The following is a 23,641-nucleotide window of genomic DNA, read 5'->3' as shown; positions in this document are numbered from 1 at the left end:
AATCACATGAAATGATATATGTAAAGCATCTGTACATGTAAATGACTGTGCCCGTTGATCCACCTCTTTCCCTCCCTGCCTATTGAGAGAATCCTTTCAAGCAGGTGCATCACATAGACGTGCAATGGTGACAGCTATAAAGTAATTACGCTTGATTGAGTGGCTACTGTGTTCTGGGCACTGTAACTAAACCCTTTGCATTTAAACCATTAATACGGCTACTATCATTCCCATTTTACAGAGGAAACAACTGAGATCCAACGAAATGAAATACCTTGGCCTAGGCCACACCACTTACTAGTTATGCTGAAGCAAATTTGAACTTAGGTCAGTCTCACTCCAAGCCCTGTGTTCTTCTAAAATAGAAGATTATTCTCCTATTATAACCTGATTTGTGCAGCATACTGTAAGGAGGGGGAAATAATGAATTGCATTGAAGCAGAATGAAGTGGAAAATTTCTCTTCAGGCAGCCATGTCTCCAAACAATTTATCCTTTGATAGACGACCAATTATCCAGTCTAATCCATTAAGGGATCCAAAGAATGGGCCTCATAGGAAATTTTTAAAAATATCCTAATAGTCGAAAAAAGTTGATTATATGCAATTAAAACATCCCATCTGAACCCAGAGTCCTCTCCGCCCTGCCACACAGGCCCTTATTTCCCCCATAGAACTCTTTCATTCATGGACTCTCCGATTGCAAAAGCTGGTTGCACTTCCTCCTGAGGCCCATTGTCCTTGGTATTTAAAGGAGATTCTGTACAGGCAGGCTCAAGCAGGAAGGGGCTTGGAGTAGACCATGCGGGCTCCCAAAATCACTCTGCCTTCTCCTACTTCTCACATCTCTTGGAGCTCAGGAGCCTCATCTTTGAAACGAGCTGATGACAGCTGCTCTCCACCCTTCCAAATGCCGTTGTTCTGGAATAACTGAGTAATAAATGCAAATGCAAGAGGATAATAGTCATATTCAGGTTCGTTTCTGAGAAAGGGATGTTAGGTCTTAGCAGTGGTCGGTTAAACAGGCCCATACTCTTTGTCTGTACAAGTCATCTGGGAGGCATATCTAAGACTCCAACAATGTTAATAGTCATGTTAAGAACAGCAGCTGCCCTGAGCAAGCACTGCCCTAGCACACGTCACACGTACATGGACTAGTTCATCCTAGCAGCCACCCTCTGACACCTGAAGAAATGAGGTTTGGAAAAGGGCACACAGACACTAGCCCAAGAAGCTACGATAGAACCAGGGACTGCCAGCCTCTGGGGCCTGGGTCCCTGTTGCCCATCAGCCACCTACCTAGAGTTATCGTTCAAAGCCCAAAAGAGCCTCCAGCAGCCTTTACTCTCTAAGGCTCCCTGTTTTTGTAAGTTCTTACACTGGGAAAAGTGGTATGAACTATTATAATGACAACCCTCACCATGTGTTCAGCCCTTTCCAGTTTATATAGCTCCTTTCCACCTGTCATAGCATGTGAGCATCAAAACAACACTGAGGGTAAAGCCAGACAGAATTAGTGTCCCCATTTTACAAGTGGGGAAATAGAGACCCAAGATAACCCAGCCAGCAAGGGAAGGAATCATGACTCAAACCCAGGTTGTCCTGGCCCCAGACTCAGGACTTGGAACTGTCCATGCAGCAGGCACTGTGTCCCAACACCAGGAGTCCAGGAGCAGGGAGACAGCAGATCAGCTGTGGTCTGATGTCCTAGCCCATGACTGCCTATCTCTCCAACATGTCATCATCTTTCTTTGCAGCTCTGGATGGCCCATCTGGCCTGGTGACAGCCAATGTCACCGACACGGAAGCCCTGGCCATGTGGCAGCCAGCCATTGCCCCTGTGGACAGTTATGTCATCTCCTACACAGGGGAGAGAGGTAAGGTCATGTCTAAGACCCTCGCCACCAGGAGGAGTGTCTGTCATGCAGTTATCCCTCTTCCCTGTCATGTTGGCCCAGGATGGCAAAAATACATGGGTAACTTGTGGCTCTCAACCTCAGAATAGAATCATGGGCTGAAGGCTGGGGCTGGGTAAGTCGACATGGGGGGCCTGGCCAGAGGGTGGCCATCCTCCTCTGCTTGTTGACAACTGAAGAGCATCAATGTTGTGGTTATACCAAAGGAGGCCAGCAGGCCATTTAAAGGGGAAAAAGGGCACATGTCCAGCCTGCATGTGTTTCCTCAGTCCGTCCCCTCTCTCCTGCTAGTCTCCCTGCCTGTCACTGTGAGCCTTTCTCTCTAGGCAGCTCCCCCAATCTCTTACAAAGAATGAGTTCATAATCTAGAGTCTTTTTTTTTTAATTTTTATTTATTTATGATAGAGTCAGAGAGAGAGAGAGAGAGAGAGGCAGAGACACAGGCAGAGGGAGAAGCAGGCTCCATGCACCGGGGGCCCTACGTGGGATTCGATCCTGGGTCTCCAGGATCACGCCCTGAGTCAAAGGCAGGTGCTAAACTGCTGGGCCACCCAGGGATCCCTAGAATCTAGAGTCTTAAACAGGCTATTTCAGGAGGCACTGGGGAGCCCGGGCCTCTTAAGGTCTACAGAGGAGGCCAGTTGTAACAGATGAGATTGAGAAATCAGAAATTATTTCTCCCTGTCTTTGCAGACATCTATGATAATTAATTTATTCAGTTGGCCTATTAGACACTTATTCGGGGCAGCAATACTCCATGGCCACCAAAACATAAGATCAAATATAAGTAAGAGAGAGGAGAAAGATACTGCTTTTCAGTGAATGAACTCATGCTTTTGTAATGAGCTACCCTAGACAAAGACTTTACTATCTTAATCCCAAAGTAAGTGTAAGTTTCATATTTTATGGTTCGGTTTTGTTTTACTTGCAGTGACATCATGAGGAGGTGCCATAACCCATACCTGGGGCCCCTGAAAATCTTAATTCCTCCCTGGGCTCAACCTCAGAGAGTTCTTTATGAGCATAGAATGAATTGGAGAACGAGAGAAGAGAGATTTGGGGGTTTATTCTTTTTTTACTCTTCTATTTATTCATTCATTCATTCATTCATTCATTCATCTCTTCAATTCTTAAATATTCCCAATGAGCGAACTCCTTAGAGTCAAGGAAGCTGATGTCATAACACCAACAGCAAATCAGAATATAGTTCACAGGGATTATGGAACCAGAAGATGCAGATCTAGAAAAGGGCCTGGTCCAGGAAAGCAGGTTTCATAGAAGATAAACAGGATGATGGACTCATTCCAGTTTACCCAGGGCTTTCCCAGTGCCGGCACTAAAAGCCCCATGCCCTGGGAAATCTCTCAGTCCTCCGCAAGCCAGAGAAGTCGGTCAGTCACCTGAGATCAGAAAATAAACACATGCATCTGGCACCGTGCTTTGGTTTCCACCACTGGACATGACCCAATAGGTCTGAGAGGTAGTAACCAGGCTGTAGTGGGTCTGTGTCTGCCTGATTTTTGTGGTTCTCAACACAACATTTGTCAAATTATAAAGGGACACGAGAGTAAGAGAACAAGAGGGGAGACCATGTAACGGGACGCATTAAATCTGGGCAGCCCGAGGCTTGGAGACGTTAGCTCGCTAGCCTCGTTAGCTTCCTCTTGTTCTTGTGCCTGGAAAAATCCAGTCTCCATATGATAAATCCTTTATATGTGAGCTGAGCACTCAAGAGAGAGGCAAGGGTGTGAGTCGGAAATCAGACCTGCTTTTCTTCAGGGTCACTGAAAGTTTCCGCTGGAAGTAGATGTGTGCGCCGTGTGCCACGTGTGCTGATGGCTCACACAGGGAGAGGTAACCACCTCGGTGTGTATTTCATGTTTAGTGCCAGAAATTACACGCACAGTGTCCGGGAACACGGTGGAGTATGCCCTGACCGATCTCGAGCCTGCCACCGAGTACACACTGAGGATCTTTGCAGAGAAAGGGCCCCAGAAGAGCTCAATCATCACCACCAAGTTCACAACAGGTACGAAGACGCCCACCCACAGCCTCCCTCTTAGACGGTCATGCTCTCCAAGCCTTCTTTCCTAAGTCAGATCCTTGCAATGTGATGATGTCAGCACCAGCTCAATTCACCAGCGCCCACTCAATCAGGACCTTAAGACACACACCATTTCCTTTTGAACTGAAATGACCTTATTCTCCCCATGGACTAGGAAACCGTTTTAAGAGGATGGCCTTTTTAAGTGAAAAACCAGTCCCCGTTGGCCCTAAACCCAGTATTTAATGATCCATATTCTAGGCAGGGAAATATTTTTAAGAGAAAGATTTTATGGCACATTTTCCTGGATGTCCATTGGGTTTTATACATTGAGATCTTTTTACAAACTGCAGCAAATGGGGAAATACTCATCCTTTCAGCAGAGGTGAACACCAATATCTGCACTCATCTATCTGCTTACTGAGGAGCAAGGGGGTTAGGGATGATGTTCACAGCTCTGTCTTTCTCCGCAAATCCACCCAAGGCCAATCAAGAGTATGTTGGTCTCCAAAAAAAAAAAAGTATGTTGGGCTGAGGAAAACCTGGCCCTTCAGGTGAAACAAACCACAGAGAATTGTCTTTGGAGATCACATGACTCAATCTCCGCATTTACAGATGAAAGGTTCTGTGCAAGGTCATATAGGTCATATAGGAAAAGGACTTGAAGCCAGGCTTCCTGATAACCCAGCCAGGGATTTTTGTCCTAGAGTTGCTGACATACTTGATAACAGATGACTTATCTTCTGCAGACCTTGATTCTCCAAGAGACTTGACTGCCACTGAGGTTCAGTCAGAAACTGCCCTCCTCACCTGGAGACCCCCCCGGGCATCTGTCACCGGTTACCTATTGGTGTATGAATCTGTGGATGGGACAGTCAAGGTATGTTGAAGTCTATAAACTCCCCGCTGCTGTTTGAAACCTGTACATGACCCTCAAAGGAGAGAAGAATTACCCTGGGGCTATTTCTCCATCCCAGCACAGCTAGGGAGCTGGAAAAAAAAAAAAAATTAATAGGGACTGGATGCCATGCCAGGTCTTCTGAATCATATGCTCCAGCCTCCCTGTCTCATTTTAACCAGACTCCAGTTTTGATAGCCTGCCAAGGTCAAGAACCACTGCTCACAAGACTGAAGGACATTTTAGGAGTTGGATTCGTGGTCCTTTAATGTTTTATTGAGCAGAAGCCAAGGGCCTCTTTAGCATCTTTGCCGTATATACACTATCTTGCAGATGGCATAGTTCCATTACGTATTGAAACATACGTCACCACATTCTTAGGACATCAACTGTGAATACTATTTACAGCAATTGTTATTTGTATTCTCTCCTCATTAACTTCTTTTCTTTTACTTTCTTTGAAATGACTTTAGCCCTTCCTTTCATACAAGTGAACTTGACCTCTAAACTTTATTTTCTGAACCCGTTACTGAATTTTTCATTTTAGTCATCACTCTTTACCTGTCCAAGATCTTTTCCTTATTCCCTGCTCGTTCACCTTTCTCTAGCGTATGGTTTGTATTCCACGTATCATTATCTTCTCTTTATCTCTAAGAATATATGTTAACTGGTATTTTGTTTTACACCCTTCATAATGTCTCTTCCAAATTCTTCTTCTTTATTTTTTTTTTCTCTGTCTGTGTCATTGCTATTGTTTGGTTTGGGTCTTTATCTTTCATTTTGGAGACTTCCACCCAATGTCTGATGATCCTTTTGTACTTGAGCCAAGAATGAAAACAGTTTATTGGGAGTTCTGATTGCAGACACAGGCCTTGTCAACTACTGGGGGTCACCATAGAGTGAGTAGGCAAGAACCCAGCTATTTTGTTGGGGGACTTCAAGTAGCAGTTCTGTAAGCCTTTTCTCTGGAGCTAACCCGCCTCCCTGGAGTTCTTCCAACCCCTTCAAAACAAGCTGCCAGGAGAGTAATCAGAGGAAGAGTCTGAGACCCTACTGTGTACATACCTTCACTTCTGTTTCCAGTGCATCCACCTGGTGGATTTGAATCCACAGTCTTCTTTCTGGTCAATGTCTCCAGAGAGTTAATCTCACTGTTTCATCTGGAGGGAAAGCCAGTCATCCACACCGTGGTGGGGGGGGGGGGGGGATTGGGGAGAGCTTGGAGTCTGTTCTTTATTTAAGCTTTTTAAACAAACTTCTGTCCACCCATGCCCCACACTGGCCTTCAAAGGCATCTTTGCTTTCGTAAAAATTCCATTCCTGAACTTGCTGGGCTCAGCAGCACTCATCAACCAGCTTCTGACTGGCTCCACCCACTCAGTCAGTTATCCCCCAGCCTTCTGAGTTCTGCGCCCCCCGGGGTTGTCACTCCACGACTCCCTTCCCATCTCTCAAGATACTGTTGACATTGCATGCTTGTGTCTCATCTGTCATTCACTTCATCCTCATGGGCTTGTACTTTCTATCCCTTTACTCTCATTGTAGTGGGTTCCAGAAGAAAGTATAGCTAAACTGGCATGTCCAATCTGCCATGTTTAACTAGTGCATTGATTCACTAAAATGAGTGCATTGGATTGACCAATCTTGAAAGTCCCTTCCCAGCAGGCATTCTAGGACTGTGTTTACCTGAAGTCTTGAGCCTCATTTCAATCTACCCTGATTGCTTAGAAAAGGACTTTGCACAGCAGCCTAGAGAGCTGAGCCGTCACTGTATCCCCCAAGTAATTCAATGAACTCAGCTTTAGACTTGATCCTTCCCCAGGGACCAGACCTGGGGGCCACATAAAGGTCACTGGTGTCAGCTTACTGACTTAACCTTTCTGCCTGCCCAATCCCCAAATCTGTATGTTTCACTCAAGAGAATCAACCTGGTGTAGGAGGAGAGTCCTAGACAGGATGTTAGGAGACAGGAGATGAGACTAACGTCTGCCACCAACAAACTATGGAGTGAGAGCAAGTCCCTCAGCTTCTCTGAAAGTCAGCCCCCCACCCTTCATGGGAAGAATCAGGATAACCTCACCAGCCCAGCATGAAGATGCAAGAGAACCTTACAGGGTCCTGACATGACTCATTATTGTCTATGCCTTGTCAGCTGTGTTTGCAGGTTGCAGACAGCACTGTTGGGTTAGGTTTGCCAGCAGTGTAGGTTGGATTCCAATCCCAGACACCAAGACACCAAGGTCATCTGCTAAAAGGTGAAGTCACAGGCATTGGAAGCTAGAAAGAGAATTTGAAAAGGAGGAAAATCTGGACAGCAGCCCAGTGAGCAATCACAAACTACAGGGGTAGTGAGAGGCATGCATGCCTCTCCTAGACATCTCTGTTCTAGGGTCAGCTTCAGCTTCCCGCCATGCCTGCCAAGCTCCTGCAATCACCCCTGACTCAAGAGAGCCCCAGAGTCACTGCAACAGGATCGTGTGGGAATCTTCTTAAATATGCACTTGGCAAAGCTCCACTTCTGGCCCTTAGGCGATGCGGCCCGTCTGAGATGGAGGCCAGGCATTGTTTTATTTTAAAGCTTCCCAGAGGACTGTGAAAAAGATCCATATTAGGGACATTGATATGACAGGTCTCAAAATCTAATCCTTTTGCCATTTGTGTGGTTCATCTTGTTACAAAGCTAAGCTTCTTGGTTCACATCATTCACTTGTTCAAAAACCTTTGGGGAATCCACGTTCCTTATGATAAACTTCAAATTCCACAGCTTGGCACTTAAGACCCTTTGTAACCTGGTTTTTGTCCACTTCTTCCACCACTCCACCACCTGAAACAAACTGTGGTCGAGGTAGGTCCTTACTTCTGCATATTATTTTAATGCCTCTCTTGGCCTCAGGACCTTTGCTCATACTGCACTCTCCCCATCTCTGATGTCCCAGAAGTGAGCATGGAGCCTGACACACAGTGAGACTCAGTGGATTCTTTTGAATGAAGAAATGAATGGATGAGTGAATGAATGCATATATCAGCTAAACCCTGAGAGTTTATGTGACAAAAAAAACAAAAAAACAAAAAAACAAAAAAAACCCCCAAACTATTATATTCTTTCTTCTCCCCTTAGGAAGTGATTTTGGGTCCAGAAACCACCTCCTATAACCTGGCAGAGCTGAGCCCATCCACCCACTACACGGCCAAGATCCAAGCGTTGAATGGGCCCCTGAGGAGCAAGCTGGTCCAGACCAGCTTTACCACAAGTAAGGGACTCAGGGTGCAACAGGGCCTTGAGATGCAACTTTGTGAGACTAAGTCAAACCTCCACTTCTCCTCTGACTATGACTGAATTTTTCCATTAAAAGGCTCAATGCCTGCTACTACCTGAAAGGCCCAGGAATGTGGGTGCAGGAGGGCAAGGGCCTCCCTTTCCCGAGGTGAACGGGAAGGAAAGCCAGTAGTGAGACATCTGGATACAAACCCCGTCTCCCCCATCGCTCTGGGTGATTTAGGCAAGTTACCGCCATTCTGCAAGCCTCAGTTCCTTCATCTACAATGGGATCACGAGGATCCCTTCTTCACAAGGACCTTGTGCAGGTCCCTGGGTTGTATCTGAACTCCCAGCCGAGGGGGCAGGGCTCACTGTAAGCTGTGTCCCTTTTCTTCCCCTTCAGCATGTCAGCCTTTACAAAGTCTGTCCATGCTCAAAAGCAGAAACAGTCCTCCACCCAAGCTGGTAGAATAATCAGGGCCCAGGTTTCTGGCGGGAGAAGGAGAGGCTCCCAATGACTAAATGCTTATAGTATGAGTGAGACTCAGGGGTCCCAGCCCAGGGAACCAGCCCTGCACCCTGCCACCGGGTGTCTTCTGCAGATGGCAAATGGGCAAGGTTTCACAGGGAATTAAGAGGAAGCATGCATTTCTGAGAAAGGGAGGAGTTGGCTTTTGGAAAGCCCTGACCATGGGATACACAGAGTGCATCCCGGAGCTGCCTCCTGCCCTTCACCCTTCACTCAAGTCACTCTGCACACACCTGCCGAGGGAGGTGCAGAAGCAACAATCTCTCTTGCCAGACCTCACGCCAGGTGCTGGGAACACACAAATATGAGTCTGCCATAAAGATGCTCCCAGACGAGAGCCGGGAGGTAAATAAGGACACAGCTAATGGTACGGCCTCAGGAAAAGGGGTAGTACAAGGAGGAGGTCAGGTCAGATCAGAACCAACAGTTCTCTGTTCCGTCTGCTGAGCAGACCCCAAGATCATCCATTTCTATCAAGTTTTACCTTTCTTTTTTTTTTTTTTTTTGGTCACATTATTGCACTTGGAGATTCCCCAGACATTCTTGTTTGCTCCCTCTAAGATTCCCAAGCTCAGAGCAGTTAAATGACTTCTCCAGTGTCCTGAGGCAAAGGAGGGCAAGTTCGGGATGAGATTCCTTGTCTTTGGCTCCCAAATCCTCTGAAGAAGTTGGGATGCACTGTTATTAGATGCCCAGGAGAGCGTCCTGATCCACAGCACGCCTCCTACTGGTGCTAGAGACCCGACCATCCTGCCAGGACCTAGGTCTGCACCAGGTGCTGCCTGGCTGCTCAAGGTAGATCAAGGTCAGCCTGATACACACTCATCACCGTGGTTTAGCTCTCCTCCCACTGAGCTCATCAGCCACTGCCATGAATATAAGAGACTGAGCTGGGTCCCTTATATCCCTAACTTCTAAAGCCTCATTGCACCCCTTCAAAATAGGCCTTATCCCCATCGTGCACACAAGAGAACAGAGCCTCAGAGAGAGTAAGTGCTGGTTCATAGGCATCTGGCCAATACACAGTGGAGCTGCAGTTTGAAAGCTCCTACCCCAATCCTCCTAGTCTAAGAGGTCACTCTTCCTTCTTCTCCCACAGTTGGACTCCTGTACCCATTCCCCAGAGACTGCTCCCAAGCAATGCTGAATGGAGACACAACCTCCGGCCTCTACACCATTTATCTGAATGGTGATAAGGCCCAGGCTCTGGAAGTCTACTGTGACATGACCTCCGATGGGGGTGGATGGATCGTGAGTATCCAGGGCTCTCAGGCATGGGGCATGGGGCAAGGGGGTGGAGGGCACAGTAGGGGTGGGGAGGGGAACAGGTCCTCCCCGTGCACTCAGACACACCCAGGATTTGAGGTTTTTGCAAGATAGTGCCTGTCACACAGAGATGCTCAGGAGCCATCTCTTAAACAAAGGAATGAGAAAGAAGCTGGGGATAAAAGCTAGGAGAAAATAATGTTCTTGTAATTTATCTGATTGATCCTCAGAAGACTCTGTGATGCGTAAAAATGACGGTTGTAGAGCCCATTATGTGGATTAATTAGCATTTGCTATCTAGCAGGCACTGTGCTAAGAGTTTTACATGAATTATTTCAGTCTCATTACTTTTCAAACTGGATAGTGGGGGTTTTTTTTGTAATTAATAAACTTAAAAAAATTATTTATTTGAGAGAGAGAGAAAGCCCAAGCGAGCATGAGCACGAGCAGGGAGGAGGGCAGAGGGAGGGAGAAGCAGGGTCCCCGCTGAGCATGGAAGCCAGATGCAAGGCTCCATCCCAGGACCCTGAGTCAAAGACAGATGCTCAACCGCTGAGCCATCCAGGGGCCCCTGGGTGGTACTTTTAATCCCTGTTTTTCACGTGGAGGTGGCCTGCCCAGAGTTACACAGACAAAGCCGGGGACTGGTCTGATGTTCTTCCTCTCAAAAAGATGCCTTCTCTCTCTTGCAGTAGCTAAAGCGCACCCTGATGCACTGGTTATGTTACAGGTGTTCCTGAGGCGCAAGAACGGACGTGAGGATTTCTATCGCAACTGGAAAGCCTACGCTGCTGGGTTCGGGGACCGCAGAGAAGAATTCTGGCTTGGTAACGCAGCCTTGCATGTTTGCGTCCCTGATGCCCATTTCTGCCCTCCTTGTCATTGTTCCTAACCCACAGCGCCCCATAGGAGAGAGAGAGACCAGGAGGGAACAATAGTTATGGTAGTAGACACGGAATATCAGCTCTTCCATGGAAAAGACTCTAAATTCTTTAGGTCATTAAAAATAAAAACCTGGTCCTGGGCGAGCCAACAACCAGACTGAGTCTAGCCTGAAGTCATTCACTGAACCACTTATAGACTCATCCTCACTGATGTTATTAACTGTTTTCGTTCTGGGCTCCAGGTGTTGAGATGGGCCTTATAGCCATAACCTTGAGCCTCGTAGCACCTGTGCAAGGTACAAAATTCCCATCTTGCACATGGGAAAAGAGGGATGAAGTCCCATACCCATAGGAATCTAGCCAATAAACAGTGGAGCTGCAACTTGAAATCTCCCCAAACAACACTTCAGTGCCATCATCCACCCACCCATCCACCCATCCACCCACCCATCCATCCATCCATCCACCCATCCATCCATTCATCCACCCACCCATCCATCCATCCACCCACCCACCCATCCACCCATCCATCCACCCATCCATCCACTCATCCGTCCACCCATCCATCCACCCACCCATCCATCCATCTATCCATGCATCTAGTACTTTTTCAACAATCTCTCTGCAAGGAGCACTGTTCTGTGTTCTGGTACCTGGGCCGGGGAATGTCCACCCGGTTAGCATCCACTGCCTCTCTCTTGCAAGAAGCTTTGGAGGTTAAAAGGTGCTTTCTCCACCTTATTTCCTTTGATCTTCACAATGCCCTAGGAGGCTAGCAGGGCAAGGGTGTCAACCTGATTCTACCTGAGGCTCAGAAGCACCCTATATTTTATCTGCTGTTATGCCATCGAGGAGCAGACCAAAGTGCAAAGCCTAGGTCTATGTGAGAAGGACCTCTTTTTATAGCCCAACTGCTGCTCCTATAGGGTGGATGGAATAGAAACAATAGCCTCAGTCACTTGGGTTTCTTCTGTAACCCTTGCCTGTCCTCCCCAGGGCTGGACAATCTACACAAAATCACAGCCCAAGGGCAGTACGAGCTCCGGGTAGACCTGCGGGACCACGGGAAGACAGCCTACGCCGTCTATGACAGGTTCAGCGTGGGGGATGCCAAGACTCGCTACAAGCTGAAGGTGGAGGGGTACAGCGGAACTGCAGGTACGGGATAGCACACTCCGGGCCTCTGAAACCCCAAAAGCCTTCCTTGTGTTTTAACTAATTCCTCCCCCCTTGTTTCCTTGATCAATCCATTGACTTATCAGATCAACAAATAAATGAATCCTTATGAAATCCTTATCCAGAACCGCAACTAAACAGATCTGGGTAGATTTTGGTCACCAAAACACAGAGTTGGGTTGGGAATCAGAAAAATATATCTTTCTCTCACCCATTTTTAGGTATCAACTTTAGATGGATGAGCAGTCTCTTGGGGGCCTGAATACTCACCTAATCCAGTGCATCTAAGTTTATTTATTTAAATTTATTGTGTACCTCTGACCCCCAGGGATCCTGTTAATGTGTGGGTGCAGACACACCAAGATTCTGCACTTCTTACAGGTTCCCAGGCGATGCCACTGTTGGGGATGTTGCTAGTCTATGGACCACACTTTGAGTAGCAGACAGTCCACTCCATCACCCACCCACTTGCATCTTTTCAAAGACATCCCTGCCACATGGTCATCCAGCCTTAACCCACATACCCCCGACGATCAGAAGCTCACTCCCTTCCAAGGGCCCTCGCGGTCCTTGTGTGATACACAACGTAGCTCAGATCTTGCAGATGTCATTGACCTGCAGTGCCTTTGTGTGCTTTTCTGGCTTCACCATAGAGGAGAAATTAATAAGGAAGCCACATGCATTCAGGCCTATGAGGTAGCATCTCCTTGTTGGGAATATTCCACTAGCGTTATCCCCTTCCAATTCTCACAGACACTGTTCCAGGAAGATGGTGCTAGAACACACATGAGGAAACTGAGACCCAGAAAAGTTGAATGAGTTGCCCAAGGTGGACACAGGGGGAGGCAGACAGGCAGGAGATAGATATGCTTGGTATCGAGGAGGGACCAGGTCTGACGGTACGACCACCCAACCCCACCCCCACCACCCTTACCTGCTTTGGGGTGCGCCCAGTTACGTCTATGCAAAGAGAAAAGACAGAAGCTATGGCACTTCTCTAACCTCTCTGAGCCCCGAGTCTCCAGATAAAGATTTGCTGAAAGCCAGGCTCAGTCTAAGGAGAGACCGGGCTCTTTTGAGACCAGTGTGCTGGTAGTGAAGAGAGAGACCCAAGAGCCAAAATTGTTTACATTCTTACATCCCTCAAAGAATTCTGACATTTTATTACCTGGCAATAAATATCTCTTTGAGCGAAGTGGCTTCGGGCAAGAAGGATATCCTTATGGGAAGGAAGCAAAGCCTCTGCGCAGCAGGAATGCGACCTCCACCCCCCTCTCTGCATTTATTTCCCAAGCCCCTTCACAAAGGGAGCCCTGGTAAAGCTGCATCCTCTGGTGGCAGCTGGCTCTCCACAGGAGGGCATCTTGTTTCATCCTTACTTACCTGCTCCTGGTCGCTTCCTCGGTGAAAAGGCAATGAGGCCCTTTGTACCTTGCTTCGAAATGTCAGTCCTGCCTTTGGCTCTCTGAGCGCCAGTGTGTAAAGGAATGCAAAAGCCATGATAAAAGTAACAAGAATCACAGCTACCATGCACACCACTCTACCTTCATACCCCTTGAGGGTCCCAACAGGACCCTGAGCTGGATAGAACCAATGTGCTAGCTCCATTTTCTAGAACTCGGAGGCTCAACAGGAGGCCTGGCGTGTGCAAGGGGACACTAGGGAGTGAAAGCTGGACCCTCCAAAGCCACCCACAAGCCTCTGTCTACCCCCATGATGCTGCTTCTAGCAGAAATCAGTCCTTGGGGGGCACGCCTATGGCCCTTCCAGTCCCGTGTTTGATACTAATTCTGGGTCCAAAGTTCGAGGCCAGCCACCCCAGGATCTTTCAGTTGCCACCCTGGTCCTGCCCTTCTAAGCCCACAAGGAAACCCCAGCTGGGATTCCTCAGATCCATATTTCCTCACTACAGGTGACTCCATGGCTTACCACAATGGCAGATCCTTCTCTACCTTTGACAAGGACACGGACTCAGCCATCACCAACTGTGCCCTATCCTATAAGGGGGCTTTCTGGTACAAGAACTGTCACCGTGTCAACCTGATGGGGAGATATGGGGACAACAACCACAGTCAGGTGAGCGAACTTTCAGAGTCCGGGGCAGGGCCTGGGAAGCTGGTTGTGGGTGACAGGCAGGCACCCCAGCCCCTGGGTCCTGGCCGAGATTTGGGGGCAGCCACTTCTGGGACATGGTGGCACATCTATTCCCAGGAAGGAGGAACCTCGTAGACACTGCAAGTCAGGTAAAATCCTAGAAACAGCACATGATAACACATGAAGATCCCGGGGAAACCCCTAGTCATGTGGATCCGAAACACAGGAAGCTCTCCTCAGGTAAAACTCGGGTCTGAACTCCAGAAGGAAAAGTAGATAAAAGTGGAGGCCGTCTAGGTGAAGTGGGGGCAAGAGTGGGGTGTTTTTTCCACTTTATTGTGTTGCTCCCAGGACGCGTCCACTCTAGCATTATGGTACCACTTTTCTTTCCTCATCCCCTACCACCAGAGTGATACAAAGTCCTTCTGGAAAAAGTGAGCAAACATAAACGCGTGCCCAAAAAGAAACTTCTTTTTCCAACCTCCTCCCATCCAATATGGGAAGAAGAACGAACTGACATAAAAAGGGGTGTCAGGAGTCCTGTCCCAGCTCTGGCTCTGCCCTGGCAGCTGTGACTCCATGAAGTCACTTTCCCTCTCCGGCCTCAGGCTGCAGCATAGAACGAGGAGGGCTTGCTTGCAGCTCTGCACCTCCGTCTGAGGGAAGACCGAGGGCGGAGGAAGTCAGCATAGGGACCAAGCTGTCAGGCTGCAGTACTTCCCCCAAACTGAGTAGTTACAGGCACATTTGCTCCTGGGGTGCACCAGCCATTCTCCAATCCCACCTCCCCGTCAGACTCTGAGACTACCTGAGATCAATGATTGCCAAAAAGAAAATGGAATCATATAAAATGTCTTTATTTTTGTGCATTTTACCAGCCATTAACTCCTCCATGTCCCTTCACAGCCCAACTCAGCTTAGGGAGGAGAGGGGTCAGAGAATGAGGTGGTGGCCTCATAGGAGCATTCCTGGAAGTAGACCTCCCTCCTCTGGTGGGGCAACGGGCCTTGTGAGTTTTGATGGGGAGACTCTACCATCTGTAGACTCTGTGGAAGAGTCAAATGTGGAATTGAGGGGCCCAGACACAAATATAATCTTTTCTTGAGCAAAAGAAATAATAAAATAAAATAAAAAAATAAAATAAAATAAAATAAAATAAAATAAAATAAAATAAAATAAAATAAAATAAAATAAAATAAAATAAGTAAAAATCTTTGGCCAAGTTTCCAAGGATATTTTTCCCTACTGAAGATGAGAGAAGTCATACTTGGCACCTAAAATGTGCCCAGCACTATGATTGCTCCTTTACAAACTCATTTCATCTTCATAGTATCCTTTCTAGGCTGGCCCTATCAGACCCAGGGGAGGGAGAAGGTGGTGAAACTGAGCCCCAGAAAGGTTTGTAAAGAAATGCAAAAAGGAACAATGGGGGGAAAAAAAGTAACAATGGGCACAGCTTGTTCAAGACCATTTATGTCTCAAGTAAGAGCCTTAAGATTTAACTCCATCTATCAGGTTGTAAGATTTGTGTCCCCCCTAGGTTTTTCCTGCTACTCCGGAGAAACCTTTATTAAAACACTCCGCAGGAGTGAATTAGAGACTCCCCTGCACATAGCTAGTCAATCCTGTAACTTCCAATCGTGACCTGAATTCCCCCCGCGCCCACTCCTACCAATGGCAAGTTCCATGGGCCACCATTTTGTCTCATGACGGCAGCTCAATGCAAATGCGGGTGGCTTCTGACTGAAATTTAAAACATGGACTCGGATTCGGGCCGCTCCTTTGCAACTTTTCACGGCCCAGATCCATAGAGATGCAAGAGACAGCTGTGAACTAACAAATGGTCGGGTTGAAACAGAGCTCCCTTTGTTCCCAACAACTAAGCGGCAACAGTCAGTGAGCACCTGGACTAGTGGAAACCAATCTGGAGGTCTTCTCTTTTTTACAGGGCGTTAACTGGTTCCACTGGAAGGGCCACGAATATTCAATCCAGTTTGCTGAGATGAAGTTGAGGCCCAGCAACTTCCGAAATCTCGAAGGCAGGCGCAAACGGGCGTAAATTCCAGGAACAATTACTGGGTGGGAGAGGAGTAGGGCCCAGAGAAAGAAGCAAATTTTACCAAAGTCTCAATACAACCCGTCCAACCATCAAGCCACACCGGGTATTTGGCAGGAGTTAAAGCTGACCTTGGATCACCGGGGCCAATGGCAGGAGCAATGGCCTCACCTCCTCTGCGAGTACTTCCTTCGCACCAAAGACAACAGTCTCCACAGGTGTCTGTTTTGTTGTTTGAATCAGCAAAATCTTCCAGTGGCGACGTCACGGTGGTTGTCCTTCTCTTGGGTGGCTCTGGGAATAGGAGAGGGGTAGGCTGTACAGTGGTAGTTTGTGTTAGAACCAGCTGTATTTTACACAAAACTGTATAATTATCATTATTTTTGTTCGCAGTGATTTGGTGTGTGTCATGGGAGGCCGTCCCCCAGTTTTTTTTTTTTTTTTACAGTTCATGCAACAAAAACCAGAAAAGCAATACTGTTTCGATTTTAAGGATATGATTAATATTATTAATATAATAATAATGATGATGAAAACTAAGAATTTTTAAAGAGATCTTCCTTTCCAAAACACATCTGGACAGTACCTGATTGTATTTTTTTTTTTTAATAAAAGCACAAGTACTTTTAAATTCGGCTGTTGTTTTGCCTTTCATTGTTGATGCTAAATTCCACCAGAGTCAATGTATTTGAACAGAGGAGAGGAATGCTGGAAAGGAAGGTGAGGAGGATGGGAGGGGAAGGAGGGGGGAGGGCTACAGGCTGGGAAAGAAGAAAGCACTTTTTTGAACAAAGTTGAACGAAGTTGGGGAAAGGTTACCACTTCAGATTCGGCTTCTTGTTCAATGGTTTCAAGACTAAGAGTTTGTCGTTTCCTTCTTTTTTTTTTTTTTTTTTTTTTTTTTACCTTTACTTATTCATTCATGAGAGAGACACAGAGAGAGGCAGAGACACAGGCAGAGGGAGAAGCAGGCTCCATGCAGTGAGCCCGATGTGGGACTCGATCCCAGGACCCCAGGATCACACCCTGAGCTGAAGGCAGTTGCTAAACCGCTGAGCCCCCCAGGTGTCCCAAGAGTTTGTTGTTTCAAAGATGCTTTTACATCCGTCCTCTAACGTAACCTCCTGGAAATTCCATGATGGAGATGAGGAGATGATAATCCAGCAGGGATTAAAATGCCCAGAGGCAGACTGCCTGAGTTCAAATCTTGGTTCCACCAACTCCTAATTCGCTGACCTCTCTGTGCCTCAGTTTCCTAATCAGTAAAGTGGGGGATACTCACAGTTCTTAACTTCATAGCATTGCTTCAAAGAAAAAAAAAACCCATCCAGATGCGGCCCTTAACATGGTGCCGGGGGTGGAGCAGGTGCCAGCAGGTGTTAGCTGTCTCTACTATCACTTCGTCGGTGACAGATTGGGGTTGACAAAGGTGCAATGACTTGCCCTGGGCCACCCCCCACCCCCAGTTAATCCTAGAGCTAGGATTTCGACTCCGGTCTCTGACCCCAGTATTCTCACTGTCCCTCGGGATATGATGAAAAGCCCCCCTTCCCCGAGGAAACGTGTGTGTGCTGTGAGCTATGATCAAGGGCGGGGAGGTCCAGTGGATGCCTCCGACAACCCCGAGGTCATAGAGCCAGAAGGAGTGTGTGTCAGGGGTATCTCCGTGTCCCGGCCTCAGAGCCCCCGGTGTCCCCAGCCTCGGCCTGAATGCCTCTGGCGGGGCGGGAACCCCCCCAAGCATAGCACATCTGTTTGTACCCAGGGGACACGGCATAGCGGGCTGGGACCCCACAGGACACGGCATAGCAGACTGGGACCCCACAGGACACGGCATAGCGGGCTGGGGCCCCAAAGCACACGGCATAGTGAGCTGGGACCCCACAGGACACGTTCGTCTTTGCGAGCAGGGTGGGGGCTGGGAGGCGGGAGGAGCAACCCCCAGCTGATCCTCAGAGATTTTCAGCAAATGGACTGATTTAATGGAAATGTTTGGGCTGATAGGCCTCATTCAAATGGAATGTGATGGCTCAGATGTGAGGACGAGAAGAATTTATGGCTCGGGCCGGATCCTTTGCTGCCGAGTTTATCTTGCTTTAATAAATGCTGTCACGTTATATACACAGTTGGCTGCCCCAGATCACAAGACTCGCTGCCTGCAGTTGGGCCATAGCAACCCCGGCCGCGCTGTGTCAACCCGACCACGGGCGCCTGCAGCCACCGAGCCCCCAGCCGGAAGCCCGGGCCGCCCGGCCCCTCCAGCGAGACCAGGGGCACCAACGTACTGGCCCCGAGCCACAGCGGCGTGCGGTTCTGGTTGGTGCAGGAGCCCCACGGGGGGTCGTGGGTGCCCCCCCCACCGGGGCTGGGCAGGCAGGAGGTCCAGGAGCCACAGCGGCGTGCAGTTCTGGTTGGTGCAGGAGCCCCAGCAGGCGGGAGGCCTTGACGGGCCCTGGGGGGGTCGTGGGTGCCCCCCACCCAGAGCTGGGCAGGCAGGAGGGCCCGAGCCAAGCCGCTCAGGGCTGTGCAGCTGGGTTCAAGGGGCCCCCATGGCACGAGCTCGCCGGTCCTCAAACGGTCCTTCTGTCGGCGACTCTGGCTTCGTCCAAGCAAGCTCCAGCACCCCGAGGGCTCCTGAACGGCCTCCTCCACTTCGGCCTCCCTGGAAACTCTGGGCCGAGGACGGACGCGGGGAGTCTGGCCTGCCCTTTGCCCTGCCTCCAACCCCCCTTGTCTCCTTGTCCCCGCTTGGCCCTTTCAGGGCCAGCCTCCGCGTGTTGTACCGCGCCCTCAAGTCTTGGGCTAGCCACCCAGGTGGAAAGTGCTAGAACACTGCAGGCGGGGCGCTGGGGAGCTGAGGGGTCGGGGCACTGACCTCGCGGCCCCTCCTCCAGGCGTCAGGGCGGCTGACAGTCGCCCTCCCGGCAGAGGCACAGCGCCTGGCCGGTGTCGGGCACGCGGCCCCTGCAATGAGCCTCCAGGCCCAAGGGTGATTCTGCACCGTGGCTGCTGCCACCCTGGGACCTACGCCGGCCCCTTGGGACCCAGTCCCCCAGCCTCTGCCTCTCCCGGGGCTCCTGGCACCACAGCTGCAGCCGCCTGCTTGCCGCTCCCCATGAGTTCCACGCAGGCCTCCCTCCACGGAAGCCACAGGGGACCTCTGTCTCCTCCCGTGGAAGCCAGGGCACGTAACTGGAACTTTGCCCATTTGATACCCACAGCGGGACTTTCCGCCTCGAGCGAGGAATGCAAATCAAGGAGCCTATGAGGCTGGCTCCCCCCACCCCAACCACAGGGTCTGCCCACACCTCCCCATCCTTCAGGGGATCCCACCTTGTCCCTTTCTCCGTCTGCCCCTCCGGCGCCATCCTTCTTCCCGACCACGTCTTGGCAACTCCAAGCGTGGGGTGGGGGCTCCCGGTGGGCTGTGCTGATTGCCTCTCTTCTCCCAACATCCTCTTTTCCCTTTCCGTTTAGAAGTCAGTACTGAACATCCCCCGGATGCCCAGCGCGAAGTGAACAAAATGACCACAGGCCCTGGCCTCGTGCAGCTTCCATGCCCGGGGGAGGCTGGCAACGGCCGCTGCGTCACACAAGCAAACAGAGGGTAGGCTCTGGAAGCAAGTCCGAGACACTGAGAATATCTAACGAGGACCCGACCCTGACCGGGAAGGCTTCCCTGAGCAAGGGCATCTGAATCGTGGCCCAAATAATAAGTGGGCACTAACCAGTGAAGAAGGCAGAGGAAGCAGGGGCAGAGCAACTCTAGAGGCCCTGAGGTCAGGCTGTGCAGAAAGCAAGCCAGGAATCTGGTCCTGGGGGTTCCTTTGGTCCAGGATCAGGATTCTGATCTTCTTTCTAAGTGCAATGGGAAGCTGCTAAGGAATTTGAAGCAGGGCAGGATTATGCTCATAGCTTTTCTTTAAACCATCTTTTTGTTGCAGCTTGCAAGACGAGAGGTGCCGAAGGGGCCCAGGGGAAAGGTGATGGGGTTCGATGGGGTTTGATGGTGTCGTGGAGATGGGGCATATGGTTCTGGGAGACGTTTAGAGGGAAGACCCCATAGGACTTGGGGTCCCACAGAGCTGCTCCAGGTCCACGTCCTAGTTCCTGAACTGCTCCCAGTTCCTGCGCAGGGTGTCTTCTAGACGCAGCTCCGTTGTCTCATTAGGGGTGTGCAGGGCTAGAGTCAAAGCCTCCTGAGCCCCAGTAACCAGGAGGGCTTCAGGGTCTCAGAGTACGAGGCATCGCTCCTCGGACTTTAGCGGGGGGTGTTCTGGGGGGTTCCCTGGAGGTTACTGTGGTGAGAATGGGATCAATGCCAAGGCGAGGCTGTGGGCAGAATGGGAAGGGTGAAGGCGGAGGCGGGCGTTGCCCCGAAGGCCTTGGGTCCTGAGTGCAGCCGAGAGTTTAGGGCAAGAGTGACAGAGTCAGCATTGCCCTTTAGAAGACTCCCTCCCAGACTAGAAAGGCATTTGCTCCTGCTGCGCGTCCTAAGGCCTCAGTGGGGTGCTGGACGCCCGCACAGGCGCCCCCTCCACCCCCGCCCTCGCCAGGATTTCGGGCGGGTGTGGCCTCCTAGTGGCCAGCAGAGGGCTCACTCCTGGTCCTCCTGCCTCCACCGCCTGCCCCACAAAGTGAATTTAAAGCTCAGGAAGGAAGCAGGCAAGGGCTCTTCTCTGGAGCATCACTCCAACCTCAGCACGACAGGAAAATAGATGTCAGTGTGTTACAGAAACACACACACACACACACACACACACAGAGTCACAGGGAGCAGCTCCCGCAGTAGCCGGTACTTTTGCAGCAGCAGGGAAAGGAACTGAGCAGTGAAATGACTTCTCTGAGGTTCACCTGACCTTGAAGGGCCAGACCTAGGACTGCGGCCTTGGCCTTCCGACTAGGCCAAGCGCCTCGGGAGCATCTATCGCACACTTACTCCTTTATCCAATATTCTTCCGCTCGGCACGCGAGGAACACCTGCCGCAAGCCAGTGCCCTCCGAACCCTTCGGAGTTTGCAAAGCCAACGCGGTCCTGACTTCTTTGAAGTAATCACCTTCGCAGTCGGAGCTGAGCTTGAATCTCGCCGTCCGATTATTCGATGATCTCGGTCCAGTCGCTGAATTTTTCTGTGCATCCCTAAAATTAGGGTGAAGAAGATATACGCCGATGAGAAGCTGTGATGATCTGAAGGAGGAAAATGGACAGCACGTGGCCTGGAGAAGATGCCCACCCTACCTGCCCCCACCCCCCAACCCCAAAGCTGAGAGGCCCTGGTCCCAAGCCGAGCATCAGGGTAAGATCCTCAAGTCGCCAGCAGATGGCAGTCCCCTCCGGCTTTAGGAGGGGCACCCAAAGAGGTGCTCCTAGGGATGTGTTCACGTGGCTGGGAACCCAGGGAGTCACCTTCTCTGCCTTCACCCCCATCCTCTGCTCCATGAGAGGCTCAAACCCTGCCCAGGGACAGCAGGGCACGGCAGGCCATCCCTTCTGTTCTTGTCTCGCCCTCGACGGCCCCAAACCTTAGGTCGACACTGCAGACCCTCTTGCTTATATATCCCCTGGCACATGTGCATCGGGGAGGGGGGACAGGGAGGCTTCTGGCCCACGGGTGACCGGCCCCCACGCAGAGTCTGAGGGCCCAGCCCCTCCTCCGGCTCGGTGGCCGTGCGCTCTCCTCACTAACCTGCGTGCCCTCACTAACCCCTCATTGTTGGGGGTGACGGACCAGCCCACACAATTTCCACCCTCCTCTGCTGGCTCCCCTGACTTGTCCCCGGCGCCTCAGCCCCCCACTTCGTCGTGCCCACCGCCTAACCCTCCAGCACAGAGTGAGGCCCTTCTGGAAATGGGAACTGGTTCCGGCTGTCGTTGCTACTGTTTTTACTTTCTCCTCTCCTCACAAGCCTGGCTGGGATGGTGATCCCGCTGGGTGACCCCGAGCAGCTGGGGCATGGGGACCGTAACCAAGGGCCCTGGGTCCGCAGGGCCTGGCTCCCTGAATCGGCCCATCCCTCCACAGAGGTGTAGAGCCGTCTGCCCAAACTGCTGAGTCCCATCACCTCGTTCCCTCCGAGCTTGCCTTCTGGCTTCCAGCAAAGCCCGAGACGATACAGCGGCCTTGGGAGCCCTGGGTGCTCTGTCCCGTGATACCTCCCTGAACGCACCCCCGTCTGGTGGCCTTCGAGGAGCTCGGGCCCGCCCGCGGTTCTTCAAACCCAGCGCTCTCCCGCTTCGGAACCTTCCCCTGGAATGCTCTTGCCCCCAAACATGTCACAGCCGCGTTCTCACTTCCTTCGGGCAACCTCCCAAAGCCGTCTGCTCCGTGAGACCCTCCCTCAGCACCCCACGCCAACACACGCAGGTGCACCCCACACGCGCAAGTCTGTGCCCCAGCACGCACGCCTCCCATCCCCTGTACTCTTCTTCTCTCCACGGCACATCTTCCCACCTGACTTGGTGGGTGTGACTTCTAGAAATGAAGCTTCGTGACAACGGAGCCTTCCTATGTGTTTGCCCCTGCTGTACCTCCAGCACCTAGAAGAGAGCCCTTCTAAGGTTTCCCGGTCCTTCCGTCTTAACCGAATGTGTCAACGTGCTAGGAAGACTGGCAAACAGGCCTTATCCGCCTCGCCTTCTTTTCTGTTTAACTCGTGGAGCATCAACTCTGCCCCTAGATATCATCATTGTAAGCGGAAATAAGCTCAGAGCAGCGATTTTTCCCAGAACGGTCATGCAACCGGTATGGATTCCAATTCGGTTCCTGCTCACCCACATCACTTGTCCTGTGGTTTAAAGAAACAGCAGGAGAACTGCTCTATCCAGAGTCCCGGGCAGCAGCCTCTCCTCGGGAGGGAGAGGCTGTGGGCTGAGATTGGGAGAAATCCAGCAGGATAGTTAGAGGCAAAACACCATAAATATCAGTCATCTCAAAGGCAGAGCATAGTGTGTCTCCAACCAAAGTCACTCGTCCAGGGACTTTCCACACATGTGGTCACTTGGAGAGAATCCTCCCAACGCTGGACAGAGGCTGTTCCACGCCACCACGCTGAGAACCATCATTTCTCAAGGGTTGATGGGAAGTGAGTGAAATTAGTGACCTATCAAGCCTTTTATTTTCATGAATTAACTTAAAAAAATCTACTGAAATAATAGGGAGAGAGACAGACACGGAGGGAAAAGGGGAAAGAGAAAGAGACAGAGACAGGGGCAGAGACAAAGACAGAGACAGAGAAAAATTTCCAGGGACGGTAGAAGCATCATAAACTAAAGTCACCTAATTGTGGGTTCAAGAGCTTCTCCAAAAAGAAGTATATCTATTTGCTGATGGTCGAGGCCTTCTAAGCACCAAGCAGAGGAGAGGGTGGAGCAGGCCCCAGGGCTTTGGTCTGCACTGTAGACCCAGCTCAGCAGAAGCTGGGGCCTGTACTCCACCTGGACACCCAGGGGAGCGTCACATTTGGGTCTGAGACAGCACCTATCTCCGCCCCAAAGCCCAGTCCTGAGGCAGCAAAGAACTT

At 50.4% G+C, this 23,641-nt stretch overlaps 1 protein-coding gene across 16 annotated transcripts in view; it reads left to right on the top strand.

The window, feature by feature from the left end:
* The window catches only part of TNC (tenascin C), a 91,743-nt gene extending 74,992 nt beyond the window's left edge, over positions 1 to 16,751 (top strand). For all 16 annotated transcript variants that reach the window (XM_077913071.1, XM_077913072.1, XM_077913069.1 and 13 more), the window contains 9 exons: positions 1,756 to 1,875; positions 3,800 to 3,943; positions 4,708 to 4,838; positions 7,975 to 8,107; positions 9,744 to 9,895; positions 10,641 to 10,737; positions 11,791 to 11,952; positions 13,883 to 14,046; positions 16,013 to 16,751. In XM_077913071.1, coding sequence (XP_077769197.1) covers positions 1,756 to 1,875; positions 3,800 to 3,943; positions 4,708 to 4,838; positions 7,975 to 8,107; positions 9,744 to 9,895; positions 10,641 to 10,737; positions 11,791 to 11,952; positions 13,883 to 14,046; positions 16,013 to 16,123 — 1,214 coding nt within the window. In that variant the 3' untranslated portion in view covers positions 16,124 to 16,751. The remainder of the gene's footprint in view (positions 1 to 1,755; positions 1,876 to 3,799; positions 3,944 to 4,707; positions 4,839 to 7,974; positions 8,108 to 9,743; positions 9,896 to 10,640; positions 10,738 to 11,790; positions 11,953 to 13,882; positions 14,047 to 16,012) is intronic.
* Positions 16,752 to 23,641: the final 6,890 nt, after the last annotated feature.

This window comes from Canis aureus, chromosome 10, assembly GCF_053574225.1.
Source record: "Canis aureus isolate CA01 chromosome 10, VMU_Caureus_v.1.0, whole genome shotgun sequence".
Classification (NCBI taxonomy): Eukaryota; Metazoa; Chordata; class Mammalia; order Carnivora; family Canidae; genus Canis; species Canis aureus.
This window is presented reverse-complemented; position numbering and strand designations above follow the sequence as displayed.